This window comes from Neovison vison, chromosome 9 (genome assembly GCF_020171115.1).
Source record: "Neovison vison isolate M4711 chromosome 9, ASM_NN_V1, whole genome shotgun sequence".
Lineage (NCBI taxonomy): Eukaryota > Metazoa > Chordata > Mammalia > Carnivora > Mustelidae > Neogale > Neogale vison.
In genome coordinates, this window is record NC_058099.1 from 21,271,630 (window position 1) to 21,291,728 (window position 20,099).

At 42.8% G+C, this 20,099-nt stretch overlaps 1 protein-coding gene across 1 annotated transcript in view; it reads right to left on the reverse strand.

Moving 5' to 3' along the window:
- UGCG (UDP-glucose ceramide glucosyltransferase) overlaps positions 1-19,853 on the reverse strand; it is a 38,667-nt gene extending 18,814 nt beyond the window's left edge. Inside the window, exon 1 of the mRNA XM_044265138.1 lies at positions 19,655-19,853. Within this exon, the coding sequence (XP_044121073.1) occupies positions 19,655-19,752 (98 nt within the window). The 5' untranslated portion in view covers positions 19,753-19,853. The remainder of the gene's footprint in view (positions 1-19,654) is intronic.
- Between the last annotated feature and the right edge of the window lie 246 nt (positions 19,854-20,099).

A 20,099-nucleotide genomic window follows, 5' to 3' on the forward strand; every position in this document is an offset into this window, starting at 1 on the left:
GGCGCCTGGGTCGCTCAGTGGGTTAAGCTGCTGCCTTCGGCTCAGGTCATGGTCTCAGGGTCCTGGGATCGAGTCCTACATTGGGCTCTGCTCAGCGGGGAGTCTGCTTCTCCCCCTCATCCAAACCCCGTGTCTCTGTGCCATCCTCTCTGCCTACTTGTGATCTCTGTCAAATAAATAAAATCTTTTTAAAAAAAAAAAAAAGGAAGAAGAAGAAATTATTAAATTCTCAGTTCTAAAAAGCTATCTGAAAATGAAGGAAAGTAACCAGATAAATGTCCAGTTTAGGAAAACCGGAACTAAGCAGAATGAATGTTCATATGAAGCCTGGAGCTTAAGACTGTGGTTTATGCTTCGAGAACAATGCCCAGCAGAGAGTACGCAGCCAATAAATAAATACATGGTGAAGAAATGAATTAGTTAGCCCACATATTAAGTGCCCTTCCTCCCAGCCTGCCATCTATGTGGACCAAGAACTGCAACAGTCGTGGTGATGGCTGGGCGGGGGGGGGGGGATCCCCATCTTCCCCAGAAAGAGGGAGAAATGTAACCAGAAAAACCTGAGAAATACTTGTAAGAAGCAGTCCACACAACACACAACTGAAAGAAGCAAGACGCTGCCAGCATGGCAAGCTGGGGTAACTAGCAGACCTCCTGATATTCACAAGATCAGAACGGCAGGAGTGGAACAGAGTGAATTTCAAAATTAAGGGGGAAAAAATCTCTACGATGAGCAAAATGTCTATTAATGACATTGGAAGATACACCAGTGCCACCAAAACACAAGTCAGTTGGCCAAGGTTCGCCGAGCTGGTCCATCCCAGGGTGTGACAGCACAGGGCTCCTAAGGAGGGAAGTCAAGCCATTTAATGAGAGAATGTGCCCTGGTTAATGTTCGTGGCGTGAAAACAAAGAGAAGAGATGCCTTTCGGCAGAGTGGTAATGTTTCTAAAGGAAGTCACTGAAGTCTTTCCTCTTTCTTATAAGCAAGTCTCCAAGCACTCAACAGTAATTAGAGGTTAGAACAATCACGGGACCATGCGCGAGATATTTTAAGACACACGTTCTTCCACATTTTAACATCTCTGAAATCGAAGGCATCTTAACAATTGGTGGCAGCCAGATGGCAGTCCTAAATTAGTAGCATGAAAACCAACCAACGAAACCTTCTAGAAGATCAAGAAAACGCCAGCATCAATGCATCTCTGATTTGATGAAATACACTATTAATCCATGAATGACTTCTGAAAGTACACCACTGACGTCAGGCAGAGCAGTGAGCCATGTGTTCATGCTCAGCTAATTGAAGGGCAGGGATGTGCCACAGAGAACATCTGATGTTTCAGATAAGGCCACAGGACATTTCACAGAAAGAAAACGGGTTACCTACAACGGAAAACATTTAAAACAGTAAGAGATTTTTTTAAAGAACAAGATGGTATCCGTATCAATCTATAGCCCCCCAAAGCTGGAAAATAATGGGGCGCCATTTCCAGTAGTGCTCCACAGTGCAGTTAGTGCACAAGTTGTTTTACTGGTCTGCCATGAGAAGAAATGGAAAGAAAGCGTTTAGAAACATTTACAGCAATCTGACATTTACATGCTACCCAAGCATGTGATCAGTATTTATTTTTATTGTAGTTTACCAAAGTATCAGTCCGTGCCAGACTGGAAACATTTTAAAGAGCTGATCCTCTGCCATAGATAGTTTGGAAAATACTCATCTAGCAAGTTCATCGAGAGGCTGGACAGAGGTAAAAACCACGATCTAAAATTTATATAACCACTGGGGCACCTGGGTGGCTCTGTTGGTTAAGCGTCCGAATCTTGATTTCAGCTCAGAAGTCATGATCTCAGGGTCATGGGATTGAGCCTGTGCTGAATATGGAGCCTGCTTAGGATTCTCTCTCTCCCTCCCTCAACCCCACACACATGCATGCACTCTCTTTCTCTCTCTAAAAAGATAAAATAAGGGGTGCCTAAGCAGCTCAGTTGGCTAAGCATCCAACTCTTGATTTTGGCTCAAGTCATGATCTCAGGTTGTAAGACTGAGTGTGAGATGGAGCCTGCTTCAGATTCTCTCTCTTCTTGTTCCCCAATGCTGCCACTCTCACATGCGTTCTCTCTCTAAAAAAAAAAAACAATAAAATAGGGGCACCTGGGTGGCTCAGTGGTTTAAGCCTCTGCCTTCAGCTCAGATCATGATCCCAGGGTCCTGGGATCAAGCCCCACGTGGGGCTCTCTGCTCAGCAGGGGGCCTGCTTCCCTCCTCCCCCTGCTTCTCTGCCTACTTGTGATCTCTCTCTATCAAATAAATAAATAAAAATCTTTTTAAAATAAATAAATAAATAAATAAAAATAAAATAAATTTTAAAAACAATAAAATAAACAAAAATTTATATAACCACAAAAATGACTATTCCATACCTAACAAAATGGCAGACTGGAGATATTTGGAGAAACCTATCCAATACAGAACATATAGACTGCTGGAGAAAAAAAAGTTTATATATTTAATTGACTGACAGTAATATTCACATGGTTCAAATCACTGAAGATATTATGACAGTCACATGAAAGAAGTCTCCCTGTCACCCCTGCCCCCCAGGCTCAGCATTATTAGTTTCTTACTCATCTTTCCAGAAACTTAAAAAAAAAAAAAATTGCATATACAAGCCAACACACACATACAAATTCTTACATAATATTTATAATGTTTAACATAGATACATTAAAAACATGTTTTAAAATACGTAACAGAACTGTTAGGAAAATAAAGGAACCTCCCAGGTTGGAAATGAGGAGAAATCTCTGAGTGAGGGAGAGCTGGCTGTTTGGCCCAGGGCCATCTGTTGGTCCGTGATGATTCAGAGATGAAGACAAGAATGAGGGAACTCTGTTCTGTCCACCTTATGGAAATATGGAATCTCTGAAAGGCAAAGTAGAAAAATGCTGGCCCACAGTAGGAAGATGGGGATGCTGCCTTCTTGGATTCACTCCTGAATAAAGTGGAATAAAAGGAAAAAGTCTTCCAAGAGAACACCCACCCACATGGGTTTGGAACCCATAAGGCAAACTACCTGCGCTGCTTGAACAAAACCCAAGAGAAATAAAAATTATAATCACTGACACTAGAAACTCAATAGACAGATAGGACAGAAGAATGCACAGACAGTTCAAAAGAGAACTGGAGAACTGGAATCTAGATTCAAAGAAATTATTCAGGATGGGCCACATCCTGAAGGCACAAAGAGAATGGGACACAAAGACACTGAAATCATGGAACAGTTTGAGACATGGAGGATAAAATAAAAAGGCCTGAAATCCCAGGAACTTTTCATCTCTTCCCACTACATGATCATTACGCGCTATTAAATTCATCAAAACTTGCATGGGTTCATGACCAACACAGAGAAACCCAGCCTACTAACCCACTGAATTTGGCAAGTCTTCAGATTAAAAACAACAAGGATAACTTAAACAGTGTTAAACAGTCTAGAATTGATTCCATTTCCCCTTTCCCTTCTTCTTTACTAAGACATTTTACTTTAAATGCTAATATAGATATACCTTCTATCCTTTGGAGATCTTTTCATATCAAGAATGCAATGTTTTATCAGACACATTCTGACTCACCCAACAGCAATGAAGCTGTCTCCAGGTTTATGATGAAGAGAACTGGTTAATACTGTATCTGAAATTTCTACTCAAAATAACGATAACCCAGACTGTATCATGGGACCTTTAAAAAAAATTCCCATTTGTGTTTCTCCCATATCTATCTCTCCTCTCCCACCCCCCAGTATTTCATACCCCAAGGAGTCATCTCATGGCATATACTCTAGGATACAGGACTCCTACTTTGGAGAATACTATTTCGATTTACGTAACACAACTGAGAAAGCCCCTTGTTACACACTAGTTGAAATATTTATCAGAAACAGTAAACTATCCATTAAGTCACACACAAAGTCACTCAGCACTGTGCTTACCACACAGGGGTGTTCCACGACTACTTAGCAATTCCCCCTCCTGAACAATCACTTCTGAACCCCAAATGTACACCAGCCATTATCCTGTGCACTGGTGAGAACGGCGAGGAACAGGGGAATTCTGACTGTCCGGGGGCTGCAGTCGCATGGGGGAGTCGCACGTGTACAGAAGCTCTTCCCCATATAAAACTGTTATAGTCAATCAAGCTATGTTCTAAAGCAAGAAATATATTAACTTGGCTTGCCACCTGGAGAACTAATGCTGGTGGGTGCCTTGCCCATAGCCAGTGTTTTGTAAACCAATCAGTATTTTTCAAAATATGATCAACAGCTTGTCTGACCAGAGTCTCAACAAGTGGCCCGAGTGGTGGAGTCCTCCAAGTGGGGTGGCTCTGACAGGATCTACAAGGGCTACTGGTTTCAAACCAGTGTTAACTTTGGTATCCCAGGGCAGGAGTTCTGGATCACTCAGAACTGAACTTGAGCCCAACGCATCCACACGCCGGCCATGGCTTTATCACGGGTGCCCATTACCACCACTGGCCTAAAGCAGGTGACGTGCTTTCTGTCAGGATCCTTCAGGTTCTACACTGGGAATCCAGTTCTTCCTCCCCATCATGCATTTGGCTTGTGGGCCTGTCCTTCTTTTAGAAGGTGGAGGACAGTATTTTTTATTGATGGGTAACACATATACAGCAAAGACCACATGTAAGTATACAGCACAATGAATCTCCTCAGAGTGAAACACACACGTAACCAGTGTATCCAGATCAAGAAGCAGAATTATTACCAGAACCCCAGAAGCCCTTGGCATGTCCCCAACTACCTACCCTCCTCCTCAAGGGTAACCACTATCCTGACTTCCAACACACTAATTCTATCAGCATTAAAATTTTATCTAAAGGGAATCCCACAGGATGTACTCATTTGTGTCTGGTTTCTTTGACTTCAATGTTTGTGAGACTCATCTTTGCTGTTACATTTAGTTATAGTTGATTCACTTTCTAAAAAACATTTATTTATTTTCAAGAGGGAGCGTGGGCACCGGGAGAGGGATAAAGAACCTCAAGCCGACTTAGCAGAGCATGGGGCCTGACACAGGGCTCGAGCTTATGACCCCGAGATCATGACTTGAACCCAAGTCAAGAGTCCGACGCTCAACCGACTGTCTCACTCAGGTGCCCCTAGTTCTTTCATTCTTATTACAGTACGTATTCTTTGTATTAATACACCACACTTTATTTAGTTACCTTCCGTTGATGGGCGTTTGGGTTATTTCCAATTTGGGGCTAATACACACATAGTCTGCAGCCTTGTCTCTGTCCTTACAAAAGTATCAAAAACCCTGGCCTAAACCCCACTCCACCCCTGGACTTAAAATTTTGGATAAGATGAAGAAATAGGGACTGGATTTGCTTGCCCACCTGAAGCAATTTTTTAAAAATCAGACAAAACATGGGAAACATTGGTTTGGTTTGGTTTTTTTTAAGATTTTTTATTTGACAGAAATCACAAGTAGGCAGAGAGGCGGGCAGAGAGAGAGGAGGAAGCAGGCCCCATGCGGAGCAGAGAGCCCAGTGTGGGGCTCAATCTCAGGACTCTTGAGATCAGGACCCGAGCCAGAGGCAGAGGCTTAACCCACTGAGCCACCCAGGCGCCCCTGGAAAACAATGGTTTTTTAAGATAACCGGACATAAGGTGAAGGAGGACATGGGCTCCTGCAACATGGAAAACAAATGAAGTAAGCTCTCCAATTGCCCCAGCTTACTGCCTAGAAACAATTTCCAGGCCAGGAGACGAGTGTTTTTCAAAATTTACATATATAATGCCTAGCGGAAAAAGCCGCAGTTTAATGAACCAGCTGCAGAAGTTCAGAATCTGTATTTTCACAAGCCAGTTATCAGTGTCGCCAGTTATCAGTTATTATCCCAAATGATTCTGATGCAGGCCAGCAGTGAGCCACATTACAGCAGACTACAAATTCTCCAGGCTCCAGCAAAATAATAATGAACAGTACATGTATCTCAATTAAGAAAAAAAAAAACACCTACTAAGTAAGAGTAAATAAGCATATACAGAGCTCAGAAGTTAAGGATAGTTTGGAGATAAAAATATGGAGCCCTCCAGAGTCTGTTAAATACATGAGCTCTCGTGGGCAAAGTGTGCCATCAGCAGTTAGCCACAGATCAACGGAACAGAGAGAGGGCCGATCATGCATGAAGTGGACTATAAGTGAGTAACCCAAGAAGCAGAAAGGCAGGAAAAAAGTATTTAGTAAAGAAGGCTTTATTTGGCTAAGCTGTTTCTCTTTTTGAAAGTGTTCAGGAGGGGGCACCTGGGTGGCTCAGTGGGTTTAGCCTCTGCCTTTGGCAGGTCATGATCTCAGGGTCCTGGGATGGAGCCCTGCATGGGGGGGGGTCCTCTGCTCAGCAGGGAGCCTGCTTTCCCCTCTCTCTCTGCCTGCCTCTCTGTCTACTTGCCTGCCTCTCTACTTGTGATCACTCTCTCTCTCTCTGTCAAATAAATAAATAAAATCTTAAAAAAAAAGTGCTCAAGGAAGAGCAACAGTGAATGCAGCTGAGAGGTCAAGAGAAGAACTAGAATTTTCCCCACTGTGTGGACTGGGGGCCCTTGGAGCACTGTGGGCAGGGGCAGGTCAATGAAAACAGGCTGAGAAGCAAATGAATGAGAAGTGCAATGTGGTAACAGTTTCTCCTGAGATCTGATCTGAGTAAGTTACTCTGGCCAAAGGAATTAGATGGAGAAAGGTTTTTCAGTTTAATTTTGGAAAAATAATTAATTTTCTTCTTTAATACCTGAGCACACAGAGTAAGGGGAATAAGCCAGTCAAAGGTAAAGAGAGAGCATTTAAAATAATTCATGGCATGCTGGGACCCATGGTGTGCAGCAGGAGTTAGGAAAATCTGACAAGAGTGAGGTAGAAGGGTGAGGAGTTCGAGGAGGTTCTGCCAGTAATGGGTGATAGGGGCTAAAGAAAGCACTGCCAGACAGCGCTGAAGGCTCGGCAGAGATCTGAGACCATGAATGTGTCACAGAACGAACCCAAGTGGCTGTGTGCTTGCCCTCTGCAGGATTCTGAAAGTTGAAAAGCTATAAATTGTAAGATGGGCTCAGGATAACAAGGCAGACTGACAGGAGGGAAGGCGAGGGGCAAGCTGATGGAGTGATGAACTCTTTTGAGTTCTGGCGAGAGGGAGAATCCGACAAAACCAAGAGATAACAGGTGGAGGCCACAACTGTGCACAGACAGCCTAGGGCAGTTGTTATCAGCCTTGACTGCACAAGAAAATCACCTGAGGCTTTATTTAAAAAAAAAAAAAAAAAAAAGCCTGCTGCTCAGACCGTTAAATCAGAATGTCTAGGGCCAAGACCCAGGTAAGCAGGTTTTTTTTTGTTGGTTTTTTTTTTTTTTTAAGGCCTCCCCTGGGGACTCCAAAGGGAAGGCCGAGCTGAGACCATGGACCTGGGAAGACTAGGTAACCGTGAGAAGAGAAGGACGCAAGAAGGGCTGGAAGCAAAGGAAGGATCAGCAGTTCCGGGACGGTGGAGAACAAGGCGGCGGGGAAGCAGTTCAAGCGGCGTGAGAATGGGAAAAGCTACAGAAAAGGAGTAGGGGGTCCCTCCACAGAACCTTCGGTGTCACCAGTTATCAGAACCTCAAGACAAAGTCCCACGTAGATACTCTATCCTTGTGGATTACTTCCCGGGTTATTTTTAGGTTATCACTGGCCATCCAGAGCAGCACGCTGGTTTCAGAGCCCGGGCTGGAGCGGATCGCCTGGATTTTTATGCCAGTTTCACAGCAAAGTAACTGAATACCCTTGGTAAAATACTTTATCTCATTTTTTTTTTTTTTAAGTGTGGACAATTAGTCGTGAGAAATAGAGGAGACTGAGCCACACAGTAAGCATTCAATGATAGCTAGTACTGCCAATTTTTCTTAAAACTGCTAATTTCAAGGATACCTCCCACTTCTCTGAGTTACCATAGTTCTAGTAAGAGATTTAGAATTGTCAAACATTGATGAGGCTTATACACCAGAATGGAAGAACTGGAAACTCATATATATATATTTAAAGATTCTTTCATAGATATTTAAATATTAAGCCATTATGTTGCAGTTTTTAAATATATTTTTATTTTTTAAAGATTTTGTTTTTAATTCAACTCTATACCCAACATGGGGATCAAACTCACAGCCCCAAGATCAAGACTGTCAGGCTCCCGGGACTGAGCCAGCCAGGTGCCCCCATGTTGGTGTCTGTTGTTTTTTTTTTTTCCTTTGAAAGAAAGCGAGAGAGCATGAGCACTTGAGGGGTGTGGGGCAGGTGGAGAGAGACACTCTTTTTTTTTAAGATTTTATTTATTTATTTGACAGAGAGATCACAAGTAGGCAGAGAGGCAGGCAGAGAGAGAGGAGGAAGCAGTTCCCTGCTGAGCAGAGAGCTCTATGCGGGGCTGGATCCCATGACCCTGAGATCATGACCTGAGCCGAAAGCAGAGGCTTTAACCCACTGAGCCACCCAGGCGTCCGGAGAGAGACACTCTTAAGCAGGCTCCATGTAGCACTCAGTCTTGTGACCCTGAGATCATGACCTCATGAGCTGAAATCAAGTTGGACGCTTAGCTGACTGAGCCCCCCCCAAGCTCTCGGGGTGGGGGTGGGGGGGTTAAAACATAAAACAATCCTTGTGTATTAAGAAAGATAAAAGGGGAAAGGAGAATCATCAAAAGTCCCAAATCATGGTTAAAGCAAAGTAGAAAGAGGGCATAAGACAGATTTAATGCAAAGTTTAAATTATATGCAGCATTTAGGCTAAAATTATATTCAAAGTTAAAATTGTGCCCAATATTTAGGAACCAATTTAAAGTTCTACAGATGATCCAAAAGCATAGAGACAACGGAAGTACAACAGAGAGGAACATAAATATCACCAATGAGCCACTGAGAGCGGCCTGAGCTCTCCTTTCAAACCGCTGGAAACGTTCTCCACTGGGCAGAGGTGCTGCACAATCCTGGCTTCTCTGAATTCCTCTACCCTCAGAGCCTCACTGAAAATGTGGGATTCCAGTGCTACAAGAACCCTTCCCTTGGCTCTGCGAGAGGGAGAGCTTGCCACAGAGTGGAGAGAAGGCCAGACACAATGAGCAGAGTAACTCCCAGTTACTATGTAATCCGAGCACACTGCCTTCTAGGACGGAGGCGTTCTGAGGGATTCCAGATGACAGTGTTTTGTTGACCATAAAATCACCATGCCCAGGGCGGTACCCAGAGCAAACGCTACAAGGCACCTTTCTCCTGCTAGTCCAGGTCAGGGGGAGGCCCCTCCACACCACCCCTATCACCTGGAAAGCCCTCAATCCAATTGTAGCATGTCCCAGGCCTCGGGCCCAGCAGAACCGTGAATTTGGGACTTTATTATCTTAGTTCTTTATGAAACAGAATCTCCCCTAACACCTATGTCCATTTGGTTTTCAGAAATTTGATTGGATCATATTTTCAGGAACACACTGGATATAAAAGGAATGCACCTCCTCTACATCCAGTCAATGTTTTTGATTTGTTTCATTTTTAAAGACTAAAATGATCCTGAAATGTGACTGAGCAATGCTGGGGAGACAGAAAGCACAGGAAAAGTTCCGTATGTCACTCCCGAGGAATGATTTGAATTAAAGTCTCAATCAGAAGGTAGTCACTCTGTCACAAAACTCACATTCCTGTAATTAAGACCCATCACCATGGGGGGGGGGCGGTTTGCTGACAGCAGGCACGGGCACTGCAGGGGTGTCCCTGGCAGCAGGGTGACGGGAGCAGGGGTGCTTCCTCAGAGTAAGTGAAGTCCAAAAGGTTGTGAGGGATGAATCGCAAAAAAGAGAGAGGCCTTAAGGGCCCTGCTTTCCACTGTGAGCTAGAAGGACATCTATTCGGGGAACACTTACTTCAAAGAACTCCAAGCGCCTGTTAAGAAATATTCAAATATTCGGAGGTTCTGCTGGATTTTATAGCAGCTTTAGCTTGATGAGATCTAATCGCCTCTTGGCACTAGGGTTTTCAACTTCTGAGCTGCTGGAATGGCCTTCTTTTATCTTAGGTGATTTTTATTTCCTAAGAGCTCAGTCTCTAAAATTGTTACTCTTTCTATGGCTTACTGTTTCATCCTTCTAAGCTTGTAGTTCCCCCTCCCTGCTTCCTCTCAAGTTTTTGATTTGATAGGGCGTACCACTTCAAATGATTTATTCTACCGGCTCCTATCCTAATTTCATTCAGGAGGCACGCCTGGTGTGAAGGGAAAGTCCCGGGAGGGAGGGCAGGCTGTGCCCTTTCCGTGGGCGGGCAGCAGCATCTACAGCAAAGAGACACCTCCGGGAGAGGCAGCCCAAGATCCTCCTGCAAGGCTTCCAAGGAAAACGTGGATTCCTTGACAGCCAAGTTCACCTTGCTTACCAGCCCCAGACCGTGCTTTTTTTTACAGTTCTGCTCGGTGGCTCCTATGAACCACTTTATCTGATTCTCGGAATTTATCTTCTCTGCTCCAAGCTTGCTAATATGTGAAATGAGGCTCACTGCTGTATCAGCAGGTCCCCTACTTCAGAGTCCTTGCCTGCGATTTCCCATGATTAAAGGCTTCTGTTGTTGTTACTTGTGACTGTGCCCTGCAAGGCTGTTACCGTGTGTTTATGATGAGTATGTGTCATGACTCATGGTACTTCCGTAATGCACCGATCTTTTCAACAACAGCACTGCATCAAAATGGGATTCTTCAGCAACACAAAGCACACCTTCTGGTACAACCTGAACTCGGCAGACACAAGCTTCCCCACGGAACACATCACAACCAACAGTGAGTGAGTGTTACGGGAAAACACAAACTATTTCCACTGGACCGTAGACTTACATAACACAGAATACAAAAGATTCCATTACCATTGAAAACAAGTCACAGATCTTTATTAATTTTTACCCAAAACACCCCAACTCACTAATTCTTTCTTTTTTTTTTAAAGATTTTATTTATTTATTTTAAAGACAGAGATCACAAGTAGGCAGAGAGGCAGGCAGAGAGAGCCGTGGGGAAGCAGGCTCACCGCTCAGCAGAGAGCCCAACGCAGGGTTTGATCCCAGGATCCTGGGATCATGACCTGAGCCGAAGGCAGAGGTTTTAACCCACTGAGCCACCCAGGTGCCCCCCAACTCACTAATTCTTTGGGGACAAAAGAGCTGGCCCTAGTGTAGGGGAAATAGATAAGAGCACAGAGCTTCACTAATAGTAACTAAGCAAGCCAGGCGCCTAGCAGAAGCTATGTGTCCCAGTACACAGTGCTCAGAAACATAGGAGACCCTCAAACATACCATATGCTTACACTCTTTTCAAATAAAAGGAAACTAATGGGACTATCCCAATGCTCTTCTACAAAATTTCCTAAAGTAGAATATGATGTTTAAATTATTCTGTATATAAAATAAATTCTGTGGATGGAGGAAAAGCGGGGGCACGTATGATCTGCACACCAACTGAGGAGGGCACTGGGTTCTGCACCCTCTCAAAGTCAGATCTTAGTGTAAAGATTATTTATCACCAGACAGGCATTCCCATAGGAAAACCCTGGGGAGGGGGAGGGATTCAGATTTCTAAGTAAACATTAACAGAACCCTGTTTCCTATTTTAACTTGCTATTCATTAGAAATAGTGAAATAAAGATTCCATTTGGTCCAATAAATTTCACTGAAGCCCATCACTGCTGAAAATATCCCCAAATCTGACCACCTACCTCAGATCACAAGGACCAAATGACACTAAATTAATGACACTGAAAAATCCATCATTATTACTGGGAAAAAATTCAGAGTTCCTTCATTCAACCAGCAGTAACTGAGTGCCTAATACACACTGGACATAGAACAGTAAATAAGACACTGCCCCTACCCTCAAGAGCTTACAATCTAATTGGGAAAAAGAGACAACTGAGCACACATTTACAATTTAGATGCATAAATTCAAAGCACTAAAATATAAGAAGAGGTGCCTGGGACACCTGAGTGGCTCAGTCGGTTGAGTATCTGCCTTTGGCTCCAGTCATGATCCGGGGGTCCTGGGATGGAGTCCCACATCAGGCGCCCTGCTCAGCAGGGAGTCTGCTTCTTCCTCTCCCTCTGCCTGCTGCTCACCCTGCTTGCCCTCACTTCCCCTATCAGTCTCTGATAAATAAAATCTTTTTTTTTTTTAAGATTTTGTTTATTTATTTGACAGAGATCACAAGTAGGCAGAGGCAGGCAGAGAGAGGGGAGGAAGCAGGCTCCCTGCCGAGCAGAGAGCCCGATGTGGGACTCGATCCCAGGACCCTGAGATTATGACCTGAGCCGAAGGCAGCGGCTCAACCCACTGAGCCACCCAGGCGCCCCTGATAAATAAAATCTTAAAAAAGAAGAGGAGGAGGAGGAGGCGGAGGAGGAGGAAGAGCCACTTAACATAGTAAAAAGCTAAAGCCTAAGGGCACCTGGGTGGCTCAGTGGGTTAAAGCCTCTGCCTTCGGCTCAGGTCAAGATCCCAGGGTCCCAGGGATGGAGCCCCGAATCAGGCTCTCTGCTCATCAGGGAGCCTGTTTCCTCCTCTCTCTCTCTCTCTCTCTGCCTGTGATCTCTGTCAAAAAAAAAAAAAAAATTTAAATTTAAAAAAAAAAAATAAAAGCTAAAGTGTAAACAAACTTGAATGAGTAGAAGTTAAACCAAAAAAGGGGGGGGGCAGAGGAAAGGACAGAAAAAGAATTCTAAAGAAAACACACAGCATATTCAGGGGAATTTCAGTAATTCAATATTGCTGAAGAATTGGGGAACCTGTATGGCTCAGTGGGTTAAGCCTCTACCTTTGGCTCAGGTCATGATCTCAGGATCCTGGGATAGAGCCCAGCACTGGGCTCTAAGCTCAGCAGGAAGCCTGCTTTCCTCTCTCTCTCCCCGCCAGCCTCTCTGCCTACTTGTGATCTCTCTCTGTCAAATAAATAAATAAAATCTTAAAAAAAATACACACACACACACACACACACACACAGCTGAAGACCTAGGTACAAGGGCTCAGTTCTCAAAGAACTATGCACGTCTCTTGTTAAGGAGCCTGAATGTTAACCTGAAGGCAGTGGGGGAACCATAGTAAAATTTTAAGCACATGGTCTAGTATCAGTGCTCCAGGAGGATAAGGCTACATTAAGAAAAATAAAGTAGAAACCCAGCATGGCTGTGGGTAAAGATACCAGTGAACAGAGACAGTTTCACTTATCTAGAGTAGAGATAAAGGGTACTGCCCTCCTGATGTAGGAAAAGGGTGGGATGATGGAGTTAACAGAACCATCACGGAGTATTAATCACCAAATTACAACTGTCATTTTGCTTTTTAAAGCAATCACACTATCGTCTAAATTCGGTATCTTCCCAGGCTCAGGTTAAAGGGGTTCTAGCGCCAACGTGGATGGACCTAGAGGATATTATGCTTAGCGAAATAAGTCAATTATAGAAAGACAACTATCATATGATCTCCCTGATATGAGGAAGTGGAGATGCAACGTGGGGGGTTTGAGGGGTAGGAAAAGAAAAAATGAAACAAGATGGGATCAAGAGGGAGACAAACCATAAGAGGCTCTTAATGTCACAAATCAAACTGAGGGTGGACCGCGGTGGGGGGGTAGGGGGGTAATGGACATGGGGGAGGGTATGTGCTATGGTGAGTGCTGTGAAGTGTGTAAACCTGGTGATTCACAGACCTGTACCCCTGGGGCTAATAATACATTATATGTTTATAAAATAATTTTAAAAAAGGGGGGGGCTCTATCGCTTCATTCATTCTCCTGGAAGTTGTCCTGGCAGCAATGACCCTGACAGAGCAACACGTGACCAAAGTCCAAAAGCATCCTCAGAACTGAACCTAGAAAAGAAACTCTCAACTCAGGTTCCACTATTGCTCAGAACACCAAGGCATTAATAAATTTAAGGCAAAGATCAAACTATCTAAAAATAACATTTGAAATGCTAAAATTTACATTAAAAACAATTCATTTCTGATAGGATGTTCACAGACATCTGATACAATAACTATTTAAATTCCACTAAAAAGCTAGGCAGCAAATATAAAAGCTGCTGTGCCAAGGTTTGAAAAGGTAGTATGAACTTGAAAGGAAACTCGAGGGAAAGACCTCTGCTCTATTAGAGGGCAGTTAATATTTACAGATACAAGAAGTATTTCCACACTAGCCTGGCACCTCCTGTCACTTAAAAGATAAAACCTAGCACTGAACATTAGAACTTTACAAACAGAGGACAAAAAACTATAATCCAATGAGAAGGAGAAATGGAAAGAGAGGGAGAAAAGAAAAAATAGGGAGATGGAGGGAAAAAGGCAAGGTGCCTCGCTCAGATACTCTTATCATGAAGCAATATGGCTCCCAAGGGCTAAAAAGAGAAGAAAATTACTGGTTCCAGACTTCTGTAGGGCTTCACTGCTGCTCCCAAGCTATCAAACCACACTAGCTTTCAAAAAGGAAAAAACTCCAAGATCACTTAACCAATTCTGCCTGAGGTTAGAATCATTAGTTATTTTTAGGGGAAAAAAAAATCTTGGGAATAAGAGCCCTGAATTTTAGGCTCTAATCTATTATCATGAATGCTATAGGCAGTAATCCCACAAAAGTCTGTCATCTAGAATATATTACAAAATGACTAAGCATCAGTTCAGTATGAAAACTGGAAAGGAAGGCTGCCTCAATGGGCTGGGCAACCCACTCCTGATTTTGGCTCAGGTCATGATTTCAGGGTAATGGGATGGAACCCCACATCGGGCTCCCTGATCAGCAAGAAGTTTGCTTCTTTCTCTCCCTCTGCCCTACCCCCGCCACTCATGGTTGCATTTCTCAAATAAATAAAATCTTTTTTAAAAAAGAAAAGAGGGTTTTCTAGTTTATAAATTATGTCAATTTTTTAAATATTTTTTTAAGATTTTACTTATACAACAAAGACAGAGAGGACAAGGAGGCAAAATGGCAGGCAAGCAGAGAGGGAGAAACAGGCTTCCTGTGGAGAAGGAGCCCCAAGTAAGGCTTGATCCCAGAAGTCCTAGGATCATAACCTGAACCAAAGGCAGAGGCTTAACCAACTGAGCCACCGGGGCACCCCTCATTTTTTTTTTTTTTTTAATTGCAGGCTTACAGGAATTGTGAGACATTTGTAAAATCTGAGTAACTTGAGCAAGAACTATTTATTGTATTAATCATATTGAGCTTCTTTTTTTTTTTTAAGTTTCTTTTTTTTTTTTAGTAATCTGTACACTCAATATGGGGCTCAAATTCTCAACTCTGACATCAAGAGTTGCATGCTCTACCAACTGAGCCAGCCAGGTGCCCCTGAACTCCATTTTTTAACACAGGCCAATACTTAGCTAAGTCTCTTTCTAAGGGGACACAATTCAATAGAACATTGAATCTAAATTAACTAGATACTATTAAACACTGTATTTAATTTTTTTTTTTTAAAGATTTTATTTATTTATTTGACAGAGAGAAATCACAAGTAGATGGAGAGGCAGGCAGAGAGAGAGAGGGAAGCAGGCTCCCTGCTGAGCAGAGAGCCCGATGCGGGACTCGATCCCAGGACCCTGAGATCATGACCTGAGCCGAAGGCAGCGGCTTAACCACTGAGCCACCCAGGCGCCCCACTGTATTTAATTTTATTAATCAATTCATTTTTTAAAGTTTTTAGCTTTCCTTAGCCATCTACTATAATATTTTCATGACTTAATAGCTTTTAACAATTAGGGATCCGTGATTCATCTCTTTAATGTGACAACCAGATAATGTTGCAATGTAAATTTTTGAAATAGGTTCCATTTCCACCAGTTACAAGCACAAAGTAGGAGTTTCAATATTTGCTTATTTTATGTACACTTTACCTTATTTCAAAAAAGATTTGAGAGACAAGGAACATGTGTTCAGAAAATTTATTTTTCAATAAAATACAGAATGTCAGCACACTGTTTTAACCAAAATATTGTTGCCAGTGTTCTTTAGCTTTCCTCATCAAAATGTTAAGCTAACTAGTTTGCAATTTCCTAAAGACATTTTGGGGGGGTGGGCCACAAACCATACTCCTCTGCCGAAAATAACTCATTAAACTGGGATGTATTTTTATTTCAGTAAGAAAGTAATCAGACCAAACACCTAAGTAATTTTGAAGGTGGTACCAAAAGAAAGGAACTTATCCAAAAAAAGGGGGGAGGGAGAGATCAGGATTTAATTTATACATAAATTAAGCTGCTGACTATTTGCTCTATGTTGAATTACCCATTTCAGAAAGGTATTCACAAGATTCCTTTAATTAGCTGTTCATCATAATCTCTTATAAACTAACTGCATTTTCTTCTTCTATTTTCAGGATCCTGTTACTATCAGTCACAAAGGTAACTACATGAGGTATTGGAAAATAAATACAAAGCCTCTCTATAGTATTTTAACTAACCTAGGTGTTTGCACTATTCTCAAACAAAAAATATTTAAAGAAAACTCTGCTGTGCATCATTAGGCACAAAATAAATAAAACAACTATGGAGTTGTCTCGGTCTAACAGCACAGGTTACTTGGAATATTAGGCTACATCACTAGCGTTCATTTTAATTAAAGAAGTATGACTTTATCATTATGTATATATAATTGAGGAAGGGATATACCATAGTCCTATGTTGAAGGAAGTCAAATTTTCCCAGATTGAACTGTAAATTTAACAATTCCGATTCAAAAATTGCACTTAAAAAACAAGATTACTTTGGGTCTTGAAAAAAATTTTAAACTACACCTTTAAGTAAAAATGTGTAAAAGCCAATAAAGTTTGGAAAAGAATGAGAGGTTTGCCTCACCAGTAGTAAGGTAATAAACTTCATTAATTAAAACAGTGGATACTAGTACAGGAACAGATCAATGAAATACCACTGGGAGCCTTGAGACATATGTAAGTATACAGAACAATTTAGTCTATAATAAAAACAGTATTTCAAAACCATGGAACAATCAAATAATAATCCACTAAGTGATTCAAGGACAAGTGCTAAATATTTAGGTGAACCTAAATTTAAGGGTCTGGCTCTCATCATACCATGAAGTAAAATGAGTACATCACATGATAAAATGTAAAAACAATACAAAACAAAGAAAATTCAAATTACTAAAGAAAAACAGATGTTAACTATATAACAATTGGAGAAATACATATAAAATTACACAAATCAGAAACTTTTTAGAAGCCCTGCAAACCCAAAACATAGGCACACATATTTTTCTCCATGTTAAATATATGAACATAGTTGAAAGACCAAAAAAAAAAAAAAAAAAAAAAAAAAAAGGGCTAGGGGAAAACCTGCAACCTATCACAGAAAAACAATCTTCATATCAAGATTAATGGGGCAATGGATTGCAGCACAAAGGATTATGAGTATATAATTTACAACTAAATGTAACTAGCATGTCAATATATGAAAAACATTCAATGGAACCAGTAATTAAAGGAATGAAAATAAAAGACAGGAAACAGCAAAGAGCCTGATATTTTAGTAAGGGGAAATGGGTACCATCATACTTTGTTACCAGGACTATGAACAGATACAATTTTGTACAGGGCAGTATGTATCAAAGTTTAAAATGCACAGGCCTCTGGCCCAGTAATTCCTCTTTCAGGGACATAAACTAAGGACATCCTCTCTCAAAATATACACAAATGAATCCACCACAGTGTTGTTTGTAATCTCTATGAATTGACAACCTAAATGCCATCTAATAACAACAAATACATATTAGTACCTCATAAACAAAAATGTCACCATCTATTTAAAATGATGCAGACCATCATACATTTACTGACATGGAAAAAAAATGGTCCTAACACTTTACATGGAAACTCCATGTGAACAGGTTGGGCAAACCCTGGATGTCTTGTTCTGCAACCTTACTTCAAGTACCTAGAATAGTGCCTTGTACAAAAGAGCTTCCCAAAAAGCATTTACTAAATAGATTAATTTTAAAAAGCAAGCTACAGAGCAATAATCATGTCGACTCCTCTTTCCTCTCTCTTCCTCCCTTCTCACTCTCACTACAGGCGTGCGCACATACACACACACACACACACACACACACGGAAAAGCAATCACAGAAGGTTAACAAGGTAATGGAGTTTTGATGCGTGTGTTTAACTTTCTTCTTTATTCCCCTCTGTATTGTCTAAATTCCTTACATAGTAAGCATTTTTTTTTAATTTTTATGATTGAAAAAAGTAACAAAATTGATTTTTAAGAACTCATACATTAAAAAAGAACTCCACAAAGTGTCCAGCGACAACAGCTCACAAACTATAAAAACTAGTATCAGCAATATCCAAATTGGTGTCTTCTACAATGTAGCATGTTTCCATGTTTCTCTAATACCAGGAAATGCCACTCCATACTAACAAAATGCAGAATTTCCAAAAGAAAAAGCACATTTTTTCTGTAGTAAGAAAGGGGGGTAAAGCAACAAATTTCTTAAACGTCCTTCCATCTCCTCTATTAACACATACCCTCTTCTAGTTGGTGATAAAGATTACTACGTATAGTCATTTTTTTTTCTTTTTCAGGCTAAAATGCCAGTGAGTCCACATCAAAAAAGTGCTCTATGCAATTCTTCCATTTCTTCAGAAAAACAGATTTTATTTTAAAGACACTTAAAAAACTGAAATGTCAAACCAGCTACATATCCTCTGTCATTGTTCATCCAACCACCCTGCTTTATATTATTCAGACTTTATCACGATATGAAATAACCTTTTTCGAATTTTTATTATCTGTCTCTCCCTTCTAGAATGTAAGCTCTATGAGGCCAAGAATTCTCTCCTCCTCACCACTGTGTCCCCAGTGAATGGCATCTAGTAGGCCTCAAGGAGTTATCTGTTGAGTAACGAAAAAGGGGTGTGAGTGCGGAGGGGACAAATCTAAACACCACTCTAAATAAGAATTGGACGAAAGGAAAGAAAACCACAATGAAATGTACAAGCTGACATGACTACTCAAGGCTGTAACATCAGCCCGGAGGTTTGGTGGACATTTTTTAAGCTGGACAGGTGCTCCACACCTTATCTAAAAGCATAGCGCTCTTCCAGGAAGAAGAAAATCCACAGGGAGGTCTCCGGGTAGCTGTGTGCAGCTCCCAGTAGAGTGGGAACGATCATCATCATAATAGAAATGTCGTCCAGGTCGAAAAAAACAGCAACAGCAACAACATACTATACATCTTGGCCCAGATGAAAAATCAAACGAATTCCCAACACAATGAAACCAAGCAAGCAACCTTCCGCCCGACACGTAGAAAGAGCACAGTATTCTCCCCCCCCCCCCCGGCGTGCAGTCTCCCGCAGCCCAGCAAAACGTTGCCCTCACTCATCACTTTTCCCCCTCAAGGACCCCCGCCCCAGCTGGTCCAAGGGGAAAGGCAATGGGGGGAACCGTATGAGCATTAGCTTTCTCCACCCCCACCCGAACCCAAACCTCTCCAAAGCGCAATGCTTCCCACCTTCCCACCCTCTCACCCCGTGGCCCTGGCCCCGGCCCCCAGGCCAACAGCTCCTCCAGCAGCCCCTCACTCACGTGTAGATGATGGCCATGAAATGCATCAGCCACAGCACCAAGAAGAGGATGAACCCGAAGACGGCCATTCCCTCCAAGGCCAGGTCCAGCAGCGCCATCCCCCGGCCCGGCCCGGCCCGCTCCGGCGGCCGCCGCGGACCGCGCTCCCGCAGGAAGACAGGGTGGGCGCCCGGCGCGGGGGCGCAGGAGGGGAGAGGAAGGTGGGGAAAGGAAGGGGCGGAGGGGGGTGGGGACGGAAGGGGCGGGCAGGGCCTGCGCGCCCCGCCCGCGCGCACTCGTTCGCGCTCGGTCCTGGGCGCGCTCGCGGCTGCGGGCGCTGCGGTGGCCGGGCTCCGTGGTCAGAGCGGCCGCGGCCCGCGCTCAGGCTCGCCTCTCCACACCCTCGCGGTCGCCGGCCGAACCCGGCGCGCCTGCGTCCCCGATGCCAATGCCCCGCCGCCTCGCC